A 19,537-nucleotide genomic window follows, 5' to 3' on the forward strand; every position below is an offset into this window, starting at 1 on the left:
CGGTCCCATTTACCAGGCGGACACTTCCGCCTAGCCATTTCCGGGTCAAAGCGTCTCTCGTAGCCAGGATACCCGGCGGACCCGGACATCTCCGCCTACCAAGTTCCGGCCAAGGCATCTCGTGTGACCAGAATCCGTGACGTTACATGGCTACGTAAGCGTGCTACGTGACCATGTGATCTACGCACATGCGTGGAGTAGTGACGTGACCTGGCCACGCCCCCAGCCGGTTTTTAAAGCGGAGCGCCATATTCCCAGTTCTCTCTTCTCTCCTCTCTTCTTCTCCACGCACGTGTCTCTCCCACAGGCCTGCGCACTCTATCCCTGTATCTCTAATAAACTCTTATAAGCGGATTCTGTCGTGTTTCGTGACGTTTCCTTGCAGGGTAAGAACACAACGCAGCTAAATAACTAACAATCAGAGGACAGAGTCAGCCACCAGATTAGATATAGAGGCCAGACAGTGGTGGCACACACCCTTAATCCTATCACTCAGGAGGCACAGATCTGTCTGGATCTCTGTGAGCTCAAGGCCATACTGGAAACAGAGCCAGGCAGTGGTGGCACATACCTTTAATCCCAGTACTGGGAAGCACACATGCCTTTAATCCCAGGAATTGACAGCAGGGCAGAGAAAGGTATATAAAGGAAACAGGAACTAAGACAGTTCAGCTGAGACCCTTTCAGGTGAGGACTCAGGATTTCAGTCAGAGGATTTGTGGAGTTGATGAGGACCTAGGTCCTGTGCTCAGGAAAATCTGGTCTACTTTACACTACTTTCTATTATACCTAAGCCTACACTTCTGGGATGCTTATCATTGACTGTTCTACCTCCTGAATTTTAAATAATTTCCTTGTGGGTCATTGTTATGGTTTGAATAGTAAATGCTGCTCATAGGCTTGTATATCTATTTATGTTTGAAATAAGGTCTTTCTATATAGCCCTGGTTATCCCAGAACTCTCCATGTAGACCAGGCTAGCCTCAAACTCACAGAAATATGCCTGCCTCTGCCTCCTGAGTGCTGGAATTAAAGTCATGCACCACTATGCCTAGCTTCAAATATTGAATACATGGTCACCAGACCTCCCACATGTGAGGTAACACTTAAGTTGACCCCAAGCCATTTGTATTGCTTTTCTGTCACTAGTTCCAGTAACTCAGAGTTCAAGAGATTAATTTAGCTGATACTGTCTAAATTAAACCATATCTAATGTATGTACCTCATACACGTGGATTATACTCACCCTACTACATGCCCTTGCTTGCCTTCACCCTTAGTACCCTTTCTCTTCCAAAATAGCCTCCCTCTAATATCAGATTTTTTGCTTTTTTAGTTCTAGAAGCTGCATATGAGAAAATATGTAATATTTGTCTTTCTGAATCTGACTTATTTCATTTAACATTGTGAGCTCTGGTTCTATACATGTTCTTGAAAATTATTTTTTTATTTATGGTTGATTAAAATTTCATTTTATTTAGATACTATGCTTTCTTTATCCATTCATTTGTGGACAAGATGCCTAGGTGGATTCTTTATCTTCATTATCATGCACAGTGCTGCAATAAATTTGTGGGTGCAGGTATCTGTTGTATGCTTAGATGCCTGTGTACCCAAAACTGACATAGCTAGATCAAAATCTGAAACTTAATAAAATTATTTTTTATGTGTAGATGTTTTGCCTGCATTTATATCTGTGCACCACATGTGTGCCTGATGCCCGATTAGATCAGAAGAGGGCACTGAATCCCCTGGAACTGGAATTACAGATAGTTGTGAGCTGCCATTTGAGTATTGGGAATCAAATGCAGGACCTTTGCAAGAACAGCAAGTGCTCTTAATTACTGAGCCATCTCTCCAGCCCCCAAAATCTGAAACTTTTTGATCACCAACATAATGATATAAGTATAAAATTCCACACCTGACCTCATGTGACAGGTTAGAGTCTATATTGAAAATTCAGTCATGGAAAAAATATACAGTCATGGCACTGGCTGCTCTTTCAGTGGACTCAGGTTTGGTTCCCAGCACCCACATGGCAGCTCACAACCATCCATGACTCTAATTCCAGAGAATCTGACATCCTCTATGACTTCTACTGGTACCAGGCACACATTGTTATACATACACACACGCAGGCAAACATGCATGCCCAGAAAATAAAAATAAACCTTTAAAGCAGTCTTACAGTCTGATATATCCCTAGATAAGACTTAAATAAGGGAATTACATCCACTCAAAATTTCCCAGCTTATTGTTACATGAATTCATTCATATACTTAACATGTCTATGTGAGTAGCTCCTGAAATTGGAAGCCAGATGATTCTCCTTTTGGAAATTGAACATAGAAAACCAAAAGATAGCCAGGTGTGGTACACATCTGTAATTGAAGAATTTAAGAGGTAGAAGTGGGGGACTGCCACAAGTTTAAAGCCAATTTTGACTGCATAGTAAGTCTGGCAGTGCCCTATGTCAACAAAAGAATACGGCAAAAATCTGTCTTATAGGAACTGTGCTGTGCATGCCTCCGAGGTAGGCCTCAATATCACCATTTTTACTCTGAGGAAGGCAAAACAAAGATCAAAGACCCAGTAGCTGCCAGAGCAAAGTGTAGACTACAGATTCTTCCAGCTGTCAAGTTGGTTCTGGAATCCATTGTGTGAGACCAAAATGAGCCATCTTAGAAAAAAGACCAAAATGCTTTCACCCAAAAACTAAGGCCTAAGATTTCTCCTTCTAGGAATAGGCCAATAGATACTGAAACCAATCAGTTCAGATTCCAGAAACCAGGAAGTGTAAAAGTACAGAGTCACAAGATAGTCACAAGGTAATGCCTATCGGACTATGGAATGTCCTCTCCCTGGTTTCCAGGGTAACTGACCACAGAAATGCCCCCACCTGAGGGCAGCCAATGAGAAATTGGCAACCACTCCCTTAGAAGTAATTTCTAGAAATCCCTAGAAGCGAGCCAATCAGAATTGTACCCGTACTAGCACCCCTAAATGATGTAACCTTGTGATTTTTCCCTTTAAAAGCTGAGCTTGCAGACAGGTGGGCGCTTCCTCCAGCCTCCACTGCGTTGGATGTATTGGACGAAGTCCCTGCCTAGGCTTGTATATTCAGAATTAAACCTTGCTTTTGCATTCCGGCATGCTCGTCTTTGGTGGTCTCTCTGGGGGTCACGATCTGGGCACAACAATTGTTTTGGGTTGGAGAGATGGCTCTTACAGAGCACTCAAGTTTGGTCCCAGTGTTCACGTCCAGCAGCTCAGAACCATCTACAACTCCAGCTCCAGGGGATTCAACGCCCTCTCCTGGCATTCATGGGTACCTCCACACGCATGGCACATGCACAGACACACACACACATGCATGCATATAAATAAACCATTAAACTACTATTTCATTCTATACCCCCATTATGTAGACAAGAACAGCAAGGCTTAGAGATGTTTAGGAAGTTAGTCAAGGTGCAAGTTTGTGGAGAGACAAAATTAATGGGCTGTCTCTGATTTTTCTATTAATGCTGCATAAATAAATTTCCCAGAGCCCTCTGAGGACAATAAATATTAATCAGAGGGAGGGGGAGAAACATGCTAGGACAGACTTAAAGGAAGCAGATACTAGCTCCTGCCCACAGAGGAATGTATGCGCTCCATTAACTGAGAAACAATTGTTCCCCTTAATATAAAAGGTAACCATTTCCACTGGCCACTTTCCTGGAGATTCCAGGCTTGAAGAAAAAGAAAGCAGAGTATTTGTTAAGAATGAGGAACTGGCATTTTATTTTGTACATGGTAGCTGAGTGGAGGTGGGTCCTAGTACAGCCCACTCCTCGACATGGGGAACAAGTCAAGAGGCTTAAAATCTGGGTCCCAGGCTCGTTTCCAGAACGATTTCAGAGTCCTGATAGCAGGCCCTGTTAGTGAGGATGAAGGGGAACGGGGGGCAGTTCTTTGACCAAGTAAGGATTGACTTGAGGTAAGCTTTTCCAGGCGAGTTCTAGGAACCCATACTGGGCAATTCCCACAGGTTGGACGGTATCCACATTGTTCTTCCCAGAGAGGGGTATCACATCCCAGAATTTAAGGGAACCTGCAGGGGCACCGGAGCCACGGCAAAACAGACGGTAGAACAGCCGCTCTCCGGGCACTAGCTCCACGGCCTTAAGAGTCTCTTTGGAGACGAACTCTTGGGACTGGGTCTGTTTTCTCAGTAGCAGGTCCTGCAGCAGCCTCTGGATTCGGGGGGACTTAATCTGGTACAGGTCCATGAGCTGGTAAAACTTTTCCATCCAAGTAGTCATGTCTTTGGCATACCGCTGCTGTAGCATCTGCAAAACATGGTAGAGTGCCACAAACGTCTCCCACGAAGGCAGCGCTTCTCTTTTTTCTGAGATAGGCTTTGTCTTCTCCAATTTGGCCAATATGGGATACCTGCCTTTTCTCTTAAGAGCCTTGAGTTCCTTTTGATACATCAGGGCCAAAGTTTGTCTGTCTACAGATGCATGGGCCCCTGTGAGGATGTCTCTTTGGGCAGGATAAAAGTGTCGCATCTCAATGTCTTTGAGGGTGTCTGATAACTGCTGCATACGGGCGCTTCTGTGTGACTTATCTAAAAGCTGCCAATGTACAGTCTTTGAGTCTGTAGTCCTACTGGGGATCAGTGATGACACTGGTCCAGGGATAGGTACTATCTTCCTTGCCCTTGAATCTGGGAAGTCCTTGAACATCAAGGCCAGGGCCTTTCTATCCATAAAGGGATAGGCAGCTCCAAGACCATCCCTTCTGGTTGGATAAAGGTGCTCTGTGTCCTTGACAGCAGAGGGATCCCAGCTGAAGGCTTCTGGGGTTTGAGTTTGGGTGGTTGAAATGACCATTGGTTCAGGGATAGAGGATGATGTCTGCCACCGCTCTTCTTTTCTTTTAATTGGAGGGATCACTTTTAAGTGCAGGGGACTAAAAACGTCTTTACGGGGTTGTGATAGACCTGTTTGGTCTACATCTAGGTGCTGAACAATGGTCTTCAGATTGGAAAGCTGTATCCCCTCCCAGTAACTGGGTGAGCAGAAGTTTCTGAGGAGTTGGTGCAGTCGATGGAAACTCTCCCTGGAAAGCTGTTCTCCTGCTTCAAGCCTCCCAAAGGCATCAGTTACCCAGCCCTCATGGGAGATGCTTGCTCCTGCATAGGCTGTGCTTTTATATCTTCCAGGAAACTTTTCAGAAGAGGCTGGGGCAGGAGGTACAACCCGGTCCTTAGTGTCCTCCAATGGAACAAGCCAACTCGACTTGTCACCTTTAGGCGTCTGTGGTTGTAGGGTAATGGGTAATTCCAACTGTCTCTGGAGCCACTCAGGGATTTGAGTCTCTAAGCTAGTTCCTGGGACTTGTAAAAAGTCCTTTCTATCTTTTCCCAAGATCACAGTCTCTTGTCTTCCCCGTGAGCTTGTCCTGGGGGGTACCTCAAGAAATTGAGTAGCCCATCTTCCCTTCAGCTCCCTCAGGAATATTTCCCCTTTCTCCCCTGGGGGCACCTGGTGTGGAATTACTAAGTGGCTTTTGTCTGTTAATGTAGAATCTCTCTTTCCATCAAGCAAGCCTTCTTTCTTAAAAAGTATTTTCTGTCCAACTATACCCTCCCTCTCCTCAGCAAGAGCTTCAATTTTCCACCACGGTTTGGGAAAGGCTGCTTTCGATTTCAACACTCTTTCCTTTTTTAAAATCGAGGTGTCTTTAAGTCTCTTCTTTTTCTCCTTCTTCTTCTCCTCCTCTTTCTCCTCCTCTTCCTCCTCCTCACTCAGGCTCTCTTCCTCCTCCTCACTCAGGCTCTCTTCCTCCTCCTCACTCAGGCTCTCTTCCTCACTGAGACTCAATTCCTCTTCACTGAGGCTCTCCTCTTCACTGAGACTCAATTCCTCCTCACTAGGGCTTTTTTCTCTCAGCCTTTCCTCACTTGGGCTTTTTTCTCTCAGCCTTTCCTCACTTGGGCTTTTTTCTCTCAGCCTTTCTTCTCTCAGCCTTTTTTCTCTCAGCCTTTTTCCTCTCTGGCTTTCCTCACTTGGGCTTTTTTCTCTCAGGTCTTTTTCTCTCCGGCTTTTTTCTCTCAGGCTTTCCTCACTTGGGCTTTTTTCTCTCAGCCTTTTTTCTCTCCGGCTTTTTTCTCTCCGGGTTTTCTCACTTGGGCTTTTTTCTCTCAGGTCTTTTTCTCTCCGGCTTTTTTCTCTCAGGCTTTCCTCACTTGGGCTTTTTTCTCTCAGCCTTTTTTCTCTCCGGCTTTTTTCTCTCAGGCTTTCCTCACTTGGGCTTTTTTCTCTCAGGTCTTTTTCTCTCCGGCTTTTTTCTCTCAGGCTTTCCTCACTTGGGCTTTTTTCTCTCATGCTTTTTCCTCTCCTGCTTTTTTTTCTTGGGCTTTTTTCTCTCGGGCTTTTTACTCTGAGACTTTTTACTCTGAGGCTTTTTTCTCTCAGGCTTTCCTCACTTGGGCTTTTTTCTCTGAAGCTTTTTACTCTGAGGCTTTTTTCTCTCAGGCTTTCCTCACTTGGGCTTTTTTCTCTGAGGCTTTTTACTCTGAGGCTTTTTTCTCTCAGGCTTTTTTCTCTCAGGCTTTCCTCACTTGGGCTTTTTACTCTGAGGCTTTTTACTCTGAGGCCTTTTACTCTGAGGCTTTTTTCTCTCAGGCTTTCCTCACTTGGGCTTTTTTCTCTGAGGCGTTTTTCTCTGAGGCGTTTTTCTCTCAGGCTTTTTTCACCCGGGCTTTTTTCTCTCAGGCTTTCCTCACTTGGGCTTTTTTCTCTGAGGCGTTTTTCTCTGAGGCGTTTTTCTCTCAGGCTTTTTTCACCCGGGCTTTTTTCTCTCAGGCTTTCCTCACTTGGGCTTTTTTCTCTGAGGCGTTTTTCTCTCAGGCTTTTTTCGCCCAGGCTTTTTTCGCCCGGGCTTTTTTCTCTCAGGCTTTCCTCACTCAAGCTTTTTTCTGTCAGGCTTTCCTCACTCGAGCTTTTTTCTGTTAGGCTTTCCTCACTTGGGCTCTCTTCTTCCACACTAAGAACCCCCTTCTCATCTTCCCTGTCCTTGTCCTCCTCCCCAACATGCCCCAACTCTTCTTGGATGAGATGTCCCTCCTCTTCTTCATCTAGGCCCTCCTGTGCACTCAGCTTCTTTTTCTTCTCAGCCAACCTCTTTCCCATTTTCCTTTTTTGGATCAGCCTCCTTTTCCTTTGTTCCTCAGTCAAGTGCTGTAAGTCCTCTTCACTCAAACTGACCTTTCTCTTCAGGTACCTCCTTTTCTTTTTCGTGGGCTCAGCCTCCTCTTCCTCTTCGCCTTCCTCTATCCTCTCCTTTTCCTTCTCCTCCTTAGGCACCCCTGCACTTTCTGGATAAGTTAAGCCTTTCTCCATGTTCTCCTCAGCCCATTCCTCAAAGAGGCGACGTCTGACATTGTCCAGCAGCCACTTCAGCTGCATCTTTCCTGGCTTTCTCTCTTCAATGTGCTTGCTGAGCTCTGCTAGCTGCTTTTGCTTTAAGAGCTGTCCCTCCTGGAGCCTCGTCAGCAGTGTCTCTACCTGGGCTCTATCCAGGGAAACCATCTCCTGGTTCTTCCTTAAGAACTTGCAGTCCTCCTCCAAGTGGGCTTTCTCAGTCAGCCTGTCACCTTCTCGCTTTCTCTCTTTCCCGGCCTGCTTCCTCTCTTCAGTTTTTACCCCCTGTTTCTTAAGAACTTCCCATCCTCGGCCAACAACTGTAATAGCAGGGATCTTCTGCGCTTCTGCTGGTATGTTTGTCTCCCCCAAAGGCATTGAACCTGCCTCTCTAAGTATCCCAGCCAGGTCCCTCAGCAGTTGCGTCTCTTTCGCCTCTAGTTTTTTCTTGGCACCAGCTTCCATCTCTTTAGGAAGACCCCCACTTTCCACAGCCTGCTCCTTAACTGCCTGCTTTCTTTCTTCTCTGCCTTTTTTCTTATCCTTAACAACATGCCCCCGCTTCATCCTAAAGATATCGGTTAATTTCCTCTCTCCCTGGAACAATTTATCTTGTTTTTTCTTAATTTGTTCTTCTTTTAAGGTTACTTCTGTCTTTTCTTTTCCTAGCCCCATTCTTTCCTTGGCTTTAGCCTGATTTTCCTGTCTCTTTTCCCAGTCTTCTGGGGTCAGTATCACTTCCTCTTTTTCCTGGAACCGGCTCTCGAGTTCACCAGCCTGAGGACTCTCCTTTTGTAGCATCACTTTCTCTTCTTCTGGAACCAATTGTTTTTTCTGTTCAGTCTCTTTCTCCTCCTCCTGGAACTGACTCTCCTCTTTCTCACTCTGTAGAACTGGTTTCTCTTTTTTCTTGGTTCTCTCTTTTCTTCCCTCAGTTGCTTTCTCCCTTTTCTTTGCCTGTTTCTTTTTTTCTGCAAGCCATTTTTCCTGTATTGTCTCGTCTTCCGGGACTACCATTAATCCCACCCTTGGCCGCTGTGTTATTTTCACAGGCTCAGGCTCTTCTTCCTCTTTCAGAGTCAGTTGACTTCTTAGAATGGATAATCTTTCTCTTTCAGCTCTCCATTTCTCTTCTTCGGCTGCTTCTTTCTGTTTCCTCATTTCCTCCTCTTCTTCCTCCTCCTCCCCTTCCTCCTCTTCCCCTCCCTCTTCCTCCCCCTCTTCCTCCCCCTCCTCCTCCCCCTTCTCCTCTTCCTTTGCTAGCACCATTTTCTCTTTTTCCCAGAATGCTCTCCTGTCTCCTTCAGTTATCCTTGTATCTTTCTGGGCTCTTCTCTTTTCCTGGTAAGCTTTTCTTCTCCCTTTCCAGGTGGGCCTAACTTTCTTCATTTTTTCAAATTCTTCCTTCTCTCCTAGGTCCAGTCTCTCTCTTTCCTGAGCTAAATGTTTTTTCTCCATGGCTTCCTCTTCCTCTTCCTGCTCTTGTCCTAACTCCTGCTCTGGCCACTCTTCCCACTGTTGTTCATCCTCTTCCCTGACTAGTCTATCAGCTTCTTTTTCTTCTTCTGTAGGCCAATCCTGTTTTTGAGCCAATATATCCTCTTGCTCTGTTGGGCTCTCCCTTTCCAAAGATGTTTCCTCACTTTCTTCCTCAAATGTTTCCTCCTCTTCTGGAGAATATGTTTCCTCCTCACCCTCCTCAGTTCTCTGTTTCTTCTCTTCCTGAGGCTGTAGCCTCCTTTCCTCAACTTGTTCCTCTACATCTGGGATCAGTTGCTTTTCTTCCCCAGGCTCTTCCTCTTCCTCCTCTTCCTCTCCCTGCTTCCTCTTTCTGTGCTTCCTCTCTCTGCGCTTTCTCGGTTGCCTGGCCCTCATGTTCTCCTCATGGGCTTCCATAATCTTTTGCCCATCCCACTTTTTCTTTTCCAGGGCCATCGTTCCTTCTTCTGAGATTGCTTCCTTTTCTTCTTTATGTAGCTTCTTCTCGTGTCTAGGCAGTTCCTTTTCTTCAAGAGCTAACTTCACGTCTTCTGTACTGAACACTTTTTGGGGGAATTCATGCATTTCTTTTTCCAGCATCATTGTCTTTTCTGGATGGGTTGGTTTCTTTTCATCCATGATCCGTTTTGTCTTCTTTTCTTTTCTAAGTTGTTTCTTCTCTTTTCTAGTTAGACCTATTTCTTCTTGAAGTAACTTCTGGTCTTCCATAGTTATCAGCTTTTGAGGGGAAGCAGGTGTCTCTTCATCAAGTGTTAGTGTCTCCTCTGGGTGGGCTGGTTCCTTCTCATCTGGGATTAATTTTATTTTTTCCTTCTTTGTTTCCTTGGGCTTTATCAGTCTCTTTTTCTCTTCAAGCTTCCTCAACTCCTTTTTGTCTTCAACTCTTTCTCTTTTCTGTTTGCCTGGTTTTCTAGTTGGTCCTATTTCTTCTTGAAGTAACTTCTGGTCTTCCATAGTTAAGAGCTTTTGAGGGGCAGCAGGTATCTCTTCGTCAAGTGTTAGTGTCTCCTCTGGGTGGGCTATTTCTTCTTGAAGTAACTTCTGGTCTTCCATAGTTAACAGCTTTTGAGGGGCAGCAGGTGTCTCTTCATCACGTGTTAATGTCTCTTCTGGGTGGGCTATTTCTTCTTGAAGTGACTTCTGGTCTTCCATAGTTATCAGCTTTTGAGGGGAAGCAGGTGTCTCTTCATCAAGTGTTAGTGTCTCCTCTGGGTGGGCTGGTTCCTTCTCATCTGGGATTAATTTTGTTTTTTCCTTTTTTGTTTCCTCCGGCTTTATCAATCTTTTTTCTTTAAGCTTCATCAACTCCTCTTTGTCTCCAACTCTTTCTCCTTTCTGTTTGCCTGGTTTCGTGACCATTGCTTTACTTTTCTTTTTCTCCAAGGGCCAATGACTGTCTGAGACATCCATCATCTTTTTCTTGCCTTTTGGAGAAGATATCTTGTGTTTCTTCAGAAAGCTTATGTCCTTTTGAACTGGCACTGGCACTTCCTCCTTGATAGCTTTTTTAGCCACCTTTCTTCTAGGGACAGATGGTTCCTGCACAACTGCCTTAGGTTCTGATGGCATGGTTCGTGAGGCCCTTCTCTCAGGACATATGTCTTGGAAGAGAGCCAAGCTGGGTTTGTCGGTGAGCACCACCTCAGCCAAATCCTGCAGTTCTTTACCCAGGTCCCTTTCCGTGTCTGGATAAGAACTCGCTATTCTTGAAGTGAGAAGGTTGCAGATATCCTCTCGCCAAGACTTCCTGTCTAATCGGCTCATACGCCCGGGGGTCCCCGCCAACCCATGACTCAACTTTTCATATGTCTTCATTGTGTCTTTTTCTGGCTCAGTAGGTGGTAGGAGTCCCTTTTGGACTTCTTTCTTGGGTGTTTCAGCAGCCATCTCTGAAAGACCTTCTTTCAGCTCCTGCTGTGCTACTTTTTCTTTTCTCACTGCTTGTTTCAAAAGCGTTTTAAGGTAAGTTTCTCTTTGCTTAATGGTCGCTTCTCTATCTGTGGCTCCCAGGATGTCCAGGACCTCTTTGCCTGCCTTCATCCTTACTTCCTGTTTTTCCGTGGTTTGCTCAGAGCTGAGCTCTGGCATTAAGAAAGCATCCTGGATTTCATCTTGAAGGAGTTTCCTAGCCCTTCTTTGTTCAATTGATATCACCGAAGGCACCTTTTGCAAATCTGCCTTTTTTCTCTTGGACACTTTCAGGGCTTTTCTAACTGTGAGATATCGGGAGAAAAATAGTAAGAAAATGTAGCGGTTGTGAGACATTCTGTGATAGTTCAGTGAACTTTGATTAGAGTAATAAAGGCAAGGGGACAAGGCTTTAGAATTTACCAATGCTCACACTCCTCCCACACACCCCAAACAGGGTTTCTCTGTATAATCTTGGCTGTCCTAGAACTTACCCTATAGACCAGGCTGGCCTTGAACTCACAGAGATCAGCCTGCCTCTGCCTCCTGAGTGCTGGGATTGAAGATGTGCACCACTACTTCCCGGCAATGCTCACACTTTTATCCAGGTTCAATATCCTAAAGACAGCTTTGGTAATTGCCGCCGGGTAGACCTTTCTCAAGAATACTGCTTCCTGTGACCAGCCCCTCCCACTTCACTGTTCCCACTTTTTATGTACCTTTGCCTTATTGGCCCTGCCTTAGTAAGTCTGGCCCCAAGGAGGTCCCACACATCATCACCCCATACATACCAATCTTTCTGGTCTTTTCTTGAACACGTTTCTTTCTTTTCTTCAGTCCATCAATCTTTTCAGATTCTGACAAAGATATAAATGCTTGTTCCGCGGCTGTCTCAAGTTCCTCAAGGGTCACCGAATCAAAGGAAAAACGGAGTGAACTGCCTCTGTGCGACAAGGTCAGGTCTTCATTTAACCGCTCCTTCACATGAGAGATCAGGCAATCCATGTCGCTAGCTTGAATCCTCAGCAGATGGCTTAGAGAGACATCATCAATCATTTCTTGCCTACAAAAGTAATGAGGAAAGGAAGACAACACTGAGCAAGGGACAAGACAAAATTTAAAGAGGAACAAGGCCGGTGGTGGTGGCAGTGGCTGCAATGGTAGAGGCAGTGCACACCTTTAATCCAGCACTCAGGAGGCAGAGGTTGGCCTCAAATGTGATCCTTCTGCTCAGGCTCTTAATTGCTGGGATTAAAAGTGTGCAGTACCATATCTGGCTTAAGAGAGTTCCAGTAATTTATTTTATTTTATTTTTTTTTTTCAAGGTCTTTTTTCTTTTCTTTTTTTTTTTTTGGTGATATATATTTTTTATTTTACAATACCATTCAGTTCTACATATCAGCCATGGGTTCCCCTATTCTCCCCCCTCCCACGCCCTCCCCTTACCCCCAGCCCACCCTCCATTCCCATCTCCTCCAGGACAAGTCCTCCCCCGAGGACTGTGATCGACTTGGTAGACTCAGTCCAGGGAGGTCCAGTCCCTTCCTCCCAGACTGAGCCAAGTGTCCCTGCATAAGTTCCTGGTTTCAAACAGCCAACTCATGGAATGAGCACAGGACTTGGTCCCACTGCCTAAATGCCTCCCAAACTGATCAAGCCAATCAACTGTCTCACCTATTCAGAGGGCCTGATCCAGCTGGGAGCCCCTCAGTCTTTGGTTCATAGTTCATGTGTTTCCATTCATTTGGCTATTTTTTTTTCAATAATTGAGTAAAACTGAAATTTATTATATGCCACAGTCGTCCTACGGACCTCCATGCTATATATATATATAGCCTCTATGGTTCTATGGGTTGTGGTCTGATTGTTCATTTTATATCTAGAATCCACCAATGAGTGAGTACATACCATAACTGTCTTTCTGGGTTTGGGTTACCTCACTCAGGATGATATTTTCTAGTTCCATCCATTTGCCTGCAAATTTCATGCTTTCATTGTTTTTCTCTGCTGAGTAGTACTCCATTGTGTATATGTACCACATTTTTTTCATCCATTCTTCCGTTGATGGGCATCTAGGTTGTTTCCAGGTTCTGGCTATTACAAATAGTGCTGCTATGAACATAGCTGAGCATGTATCTTTATGGTATGTATCAGCATTCTTTGGGTATATGCCCAAGAGTGGGATGGCTGGGTCTTGAGGTAGTTTGATTCCTAATTTTCTGAGAAACCGCCATACTGATTTCCATAGTGGTTGTACAAGTTTACATTCCCACCAACAGTGGAGGAGTGTTCCCTTTGCTCCACATCCTCTCCAACATTGGTTGTCATTGGTGTTTTTGATCTTAGCCATTCTAACAGGTGTAAGGTGGTATCTCAGAGTCGTTTTGATTTGCATTTCTCTGATGATTAAGGATGTTGAGCATTTCTTTAAATGTCTTTCAGCCATTTGTAGTTCTTGTTTTGTGAATTCTCTGTTTAGCTCTTTAGCCCATTTTTTAATTGGACTGTTCAGTGCTTTGATGTCTAGTTTCTTGAGTTCTTTATATATTGTGGAGATCAATCCTCTGTCAGATGTGGGGTTGGTGAAGATCTTTTCCCAATCTGTTGGCTGTCTTTTTGTCTTATTGACTGTGTCTTTTGCCCTGCAAAAGCTTCTCAGTTTTGAGAGGTCCCATTTATTAATGGTTGTGCTCAGGGTCTGTGCTGTCGGTGTTTTATTTAGGAAATGGTCTCCAGTGCCAATGCGTTCAAGAGTGCTTCCTATCTTCTTTTCTATTAAGTTTAGTGTAACTGGATTTATGTTTAGGTCTTTGATCCACTTGGACTTGAGTTTTGTGCATGGTGACAGATATGGATCTATTTGTAATCTTTTACATATTGACATCCAGTTATGCCAGCACCATTTGTTGAAGATACTTTCTTTGTTCCATTGTATAGTTTTGGCTCCTTTGTCAAAAACCAGGTGTTCATATGTGCATGGATTAATGTCAGGGTCTTCAATTCGATTCCATTGGTCCGTATGTCGGTTTTTATACCAGTACCAAGCTGTTTTTATTACTATAGCTCTATAGTAGAGTTTGAGGTCCGGGATGGTGATGCCTCCAAGGGTTGCTTTATCGTATAGGATTCTTTTAGCTATCCTGGGTCTTTTGTTTTTCCATATAAAGTTGAGTATTTTTCTTTCCAAGTCTGTGAAGAATTGTGTTGGGATTTTGATGGGGATTGCATTGAATCTGTAGATTGCTTTTGGTAAGATTGCCATTTTTACTATGTTAATCCTACCTATCCATGAGCATGGGAGATCCTTCCATTTTCTGATATCTTCTTCAATTTCTTTCTTTAGAGATTTAAAGTTCTTATCAAAAAGGTCTTTCACTTGTTTAGTTAGTGTTATCCCAAGGTATTTTATATTATTTGTGGCTATTGTAAAGGGTGATGTTTCTCTGACTTCTTTCTCAGTCCTTTTATCATTTGTGTATAGGAGGGCTACTGATTTTTTTGAGTTGATCTTGTATCCTGCCACTTTACTGAAGGAGTTTATCAGCTGTAGAAGTTCCCTGGTAGAGTTTTTGGGGTCACTTATGTATACTATCATATCATCTGCAAATAGTGAAAGTTTGACTTCTTCCTTGCCAATTTGTATCCCTTTGATCTCCTTTTGTTGTCTTATTGCTCTAGCTAGAACTTCTAGTACTATATTGAATAAATATGGGGAGAGTGGACAGCCTTGTCTTGTTCCTGAATTTAGTGGTATCGCTTTGAGTTTCTCTCCATTTAATTTAATGTTTGCTGTTGGCTTGCTATAAATTGCTTTTATTATGTTTAGAAATGTTCCTTGTATTCCTATTCTTTCTAAGACCTTTATCATGAAGGGGTGTTGGATTTTGTCAAAGGCTTTTTCAGCATCTAGGGAGATGATCATGTGGTTTTTTTCTTTCAGTTTGTTTATATGGTGTATTACATTGACTGATTTCCGTATGTTGAACCATCCTTGCATCCCTGGGATGAATCCTACTTGGTCATGATGGATGATTGTTTTGATGTATTCTTGGATTCGGTTTGCCAATATTTTGTTGAGTATTTTTGCATCAATGTTCATGAGGGAGATTGGTCTGTAGTTCTCTTTCTTTGTTGCATCTTTGTGTGGTTTGGGTATCAGGGTAATTGTAGCCTCATAAAAAGAGTTTGGTAGTGTTCCTTCTGTTTCTATTGTGTGGAACACTTTGAAGAGGATTGGTATTAGTTCTTCTTTGAAAGTCAGGTAGAATTCTGCACTGAAACCATCTGGTCCTGGGCTTTTTTTAGTTGGGAGACTTTTGATGACTGTTTCTATTTCTTTAGGGGTTATTGGTCTATTTAAATGGTTTATCTGGTCTTGATTTAATTTTGGTATTTGGTATTTATCCAGAAAATTGTCCATTTCTTCCTGGTTTTCCATTTTTGTGGAGTACAGGTTTTTGAAGTATGATCTGATGATTCTCTGGATTTCCTCATTGTCTGTTGTTATGTCTCCCTTTTCATTTCTGATTTTGTGAATTTGGGTGTTCTCTCTTTGCCTTTTGGTTAATTTGGCTAGTGGTTTGTCTATCTTGTTGATTTTTTCAAAGAACCAACTCTTTGTTTCATTGATTTTTTGTATTGTTCTCTTGTTTTCTATTTCGTTGATTTCAGCCCTCAATTTGATTATTTCCTGGCGTCTATTTCTCCTGGGTGAGTTTGTTTCTTTTTGTTCTAGAGCTTTCAGTTGTGCTGTTAATTCATTGGTATGGGATTGCTCCATCTTCTTTATGTGTGCATTTAGAGCTATGAATTTTCCTCTTAGCACTGCTTTCATAGTGTCCCATAAGTTTGGGTATGTTGTACTTTCATTTTCATTGAATTCTAGGAACTCTTTAATTTCTGTCTTTATTTCTTCCTTGACCCATTGATGTTTCAGGTGGGTATTATTCAGTTTCCATGAGTTTGTGGGTTTTCTATAATTTTTGTTGTTATTGAGTTCTAACTTTAAGGCTTGGTGGTCTGATAAAATACAGGAGGTTATTCCAATTTTTTTGTATCTGTTGAGATTTGTTTTGTGTCCAAGCATGTGGTCAATTTTTGAGAAGGTTCCATGGGGTGCTGAGAAGAAGGTATATTCTTTTGTGTTAGGATGGAATATTCTGTATATATCTATTAGGTCCATTTGAGTCATAACATCTGTTAGGTCCTTTATTTCTTTGTTAAGTTTCAGTCTGGTAGATCTATCTTTTGGTGAGAGTGGTGTGTTAAAATCTCCCACTACTAATGTGTGGGGTTTGATGTGCGTTTTAAACTTTAGTAGTGTTTCTTTTATGAATGTGGGTGCTTTTGTATTTGGAGCATAAATGTTTAGAATCGAGACTTCATCTTGGTGGATTTTTCCTGTGATGAATATGTAATGTCCATCCTGGTCTCTTTTGATTGATTTTAGTTTGAAGTCTATTTTATTAGATATTAGGATAGCTACACCAGCTTGTTTCTTAGGTCCATTTGCTTGGAAAACCTTTTCCCAGCCCTTTACTCGGAGGTAGTGTCTGTCTTTGGAGTTAAGGTGTGTTTCTTGTATGCAGCATATGGATGGGTCCTGTTTTCTAATCCATTCTGTTAGTCTGTGTCTTTTTATAGGTGAGTTGAGACCATTGATATTGATGGATATTAATGACCAGTGATTGTTAATTCCTGTTATTTTTTTGGTTGTGTTGTGTTGTCCTTCTGTGGTGTATGTTGGTGTAGGATTATCTATTGCTTGATTTTTCATGGATGTGTTTAGCTTCTTTGGGTTGAATTTTCCCTTCTAGTGCTTTCTGTAGGGCTGGGTTTGTGGACAGGTATTGATTAAATTTGGTTTTATCCTGGAATATTTTGTTTACTCCGCCTATGGTGATTAAGAGTTTTGCTGGGTATAATAGTCTGGGTTGGCATCCATGGTCTCTTAGTGTCTGCATGAGGTTTGTCCATGATCTTCTATCTTTCATAGTCTCTATTGAGTAGTCTGGTGTTATTCTGATGGGTTTGCCTTTATATGTTACTTGGTCCTTTTCCTTTGCAGCTCTTAATATTTTTTCTTTATTCTGTGTGTTTAGTGTTTTGATTATTATGTGGCGAGGGGACTTTTTTTTTGGATCCAGCCTATTCGGTGTTCTGTAGGCTTCTTGTATCTTCATAGGTATTTCTTTCTTTAGGTTAGGAAAGTTTTCTTCTATGATTTTGTTGAATATATTTTCTGTGCCTTTGAGTTGGTATTCTTCTCCTTCTTCTATCCCTATTATTCTTAGGTTTGGTCTTTTCATGGTGTCCCAAATTTCCTGGACGTTTTGTGTTAGGACTTTTTTGTCTTTATTGTTTTCTTTGACTGACAAATCTATTTTCTCTATCGTGTCTTCAGTGTCAGAGATTCTCTGTTCCATCTCTTGCAATCGGTTGGTTATGCTTGTTTCTGTAGTTCCTGTTCGTTTAGTCAGGATTTCTATTTCCAGCATTCCCTCAGCATGTGTTTTCTTTATTGTCTCAAATTCATTTTTCAGATCTTGGAATGTTTCTTTCATCTGTTTAATTGCTTTTTCTTGGCTTTCTTTGATTTCTTCCCATTTTTTGTTCGTTTTTTCTTCCATTTCTTTAAGGGAGTTTTTTATTTCCTCTTTAATGGAGTTTTTCATTTCCTCTTTAAGGGAAGTTTTTATTTCCTCTTTAAGGGAGTTTTTTATTTCCTCTTTAAGGAAAGTTTTTATTTCCTCTTTAAGGTAGTTTTTCAATTCCTCTTTAAGGAAAGTTTTTATTTCCTCATTGAGGGAATGTTTTATTTCTTCTTTAAGGGCCTCTATCATCTTCTTAATGTCATTTTTAGGGTTGATTTCTTCTGTTTCTTCTGTCATGGTATGTTTAGGTCTTGCAGGTGTAGAATCACTAGGTTCTGATGTTGCCATATAGGTCTTTATGTTGTTGCCTGTATTTTTGCACTGGCGCCTACTCATCTCTTCCTCTGTGAGGTGCAGGTGGTGTCTGTGTCTGAGAGTGCCTCTCTTGTTCTAATTTTTAGTCTTGGTTTAGTAGGGGTTCTTGGTTAAATTGGTGCTTTTGGGCTATTTCTTCAGGGGCAGCTGATTTCGATCGGTGAATTATATACTTATGATTCTGGTGATCTGGTTTGGTGTCTGGGTAGCGCCTTCTTCTGTGTTCTCAGGTCACTTTTTGTTCATTTGTCAACTCCTCAGCTGATCTTGTTTCTTCAGACTTTAAACTGTAGGCATCTGAATCCTCTCCCAGATGGGTTTCAGCTGAGCAGGGTAGTCTCACCAACACCTCCAAGTTGTTGGGTTTCACAGGACCAGCAGCTGGGCCCTGGGTTGTCCTCAGACGGAGTGTTCAGATTCGTTCTGGTTCTGACCCACGGAGATAGCTTCCTCCCCAGATGTTGGGGCTAGGGGCGTCCCCGTTCCAAGCTGTGTCTGCTTGTCTCCGTCCCTGGGCCTGTTCACCTCTGCGGTCCGCCGCCGGGCCTGTATGTCCCTGTCAGCTGCCGCTGGGTCTGTCTGCCTCTGGGGGCCACCACCGGGCCTGAATGTCCCTGTCGGCCGCTGCACGTCTACCTCAGCGGGCTGCCGCTGGGCCCGTCTTCCTCCACAGGCCGCCGCCACAGGCCTACCTGCGTCTGCTTGTCTTCGCCGCCGGGCCTGTCTACCTCTGTGGACCGCCGCTGGGCCTGAATGTCTCTGCCGGCTGCCGCCGGGCCTGAATATCTCTGTCGGCTGCCGCCGCTGGGCCCGTCTACCTCAGCGGGCTGCTGCTGGGCCCGTCTACCTCCGCGGGCCGCCGCCGCAGGCCTACCTGCGTCTGCTTGTCTCTGCCGCCGGGCCTGTCTACCTCTGTGGGCCGCTGCTGGGACTGAATGTCTCTGCCGGCTGCCTCCGGGCCTGAATATCCCTGTAGGCTGTCGCCGCTGGGCCCGTCTACCTCAGCGGGCTGCTGCTGGGCCCGTCTACCTCCGCGGGCCGCCGCCGCAGGCCTACCTGCGTCTGCTTGTCTCTGCCGCCAGGCCTGTCCACCTCTGTGGGCCGCCGCTGGGCCTGAATGTCTCTGTCGGCTGCTGCCGGGCCTGAATGTCCCTGTCGGCCACTGCCGCCGGGCCCGTTTACCTCAGTGGGCCGCCGCTGGGCCCGTCTACTTCTGTGGGCCGCCGCTGGGCCTGAATGTCTCTGCCGGCTGCCGCTGGGTCTAGTAATTTATAATGTATTGTTGTGGTTGCATTTCTTTGGTTGGTTGCAGAGGTTTTTTTGGGGGGGATGTTTTTTTTTTTTTTGTTGTTGTTTTTTGAGACAGGGTCTCATGAACTCCAGATCCTCCTGCCTGTGCCTGCCAAGTGCTGGGATTCCAAGCATGGTTCAGAAGGTTAGGGTTGAATGCTTAGAATTGTTCCTTCATAATTCCTGACAGCAGGAGTGTGATAAGGCTCACCTCAGACAACTGAAGTATAACCTAATGCTTGGGGTGTAGTCCATAACCAGTCCAAAGGGTGGATGGAGTAGTGCAGAAAACCACATAAGACTTCCTCTGGAGAAAATGCTTACTGGTGTCTGTCAAACTCACACCCTCAAACGTCAACATGCCATAGAGCAGGCCCTTCCATGATCTCTGGGTTTCTGAGGCTTAAGCCTTTATTGGTGGTACATTCTCTTTCTCCACACCCCCACAATCTTTGG

The 19,537-nt window shown here is 43.9% G+C and overlaps 1 protein-coding gene across 2 annotated transcripts in view; it reads right to left on the reverse strand.

Moving 5' to 3' along the window:
* Positions 1-3,758: 3,758 nt before the first annotated feature.
* Positions 3,759-19,537, reverse strand: part of LOC143266970 (uncharacterized) — a 44,365-nt gene continuing 28,586 nt past the window's right edge. For both annotated transcript variants that reach the window (XM_076543077.1, XM_076543116.1), the window contains exons 5-6: positions 11,615-11,886; positions 3,759-11,128 (exon numbers count right to left, since the gene is read on the reverse strand). In XM_076543077.1, coding sequence (XP_076399192.1) covers positions 3,924-11,128; positions 11,615-11,886 — 7,477 coding nt within the window. In that variant the 3' untranslated portion in view covers positions 3,759-3,923. The remainder of the gene's footprint in view (positions 11,129-11,614; positions 11,887-19,537) is intronic.

This window comes from Peromyscus maniculatus, chromosome 1 (genome assembly GCF_049852395.1).
Source record: "Peromyscus maniculatus bairdii isolate BWxNUB_F1_BW_parent chromosome 1, HU_Pman_BW_mat_3.1, whole genome shotgun sequence".
Lineage (NCBI taxonomy): Eukaryota > Metazoa > Chordata > Mammalia > Rodentia > Cricetidae > Peromyscus > Peromyscus maniculatus.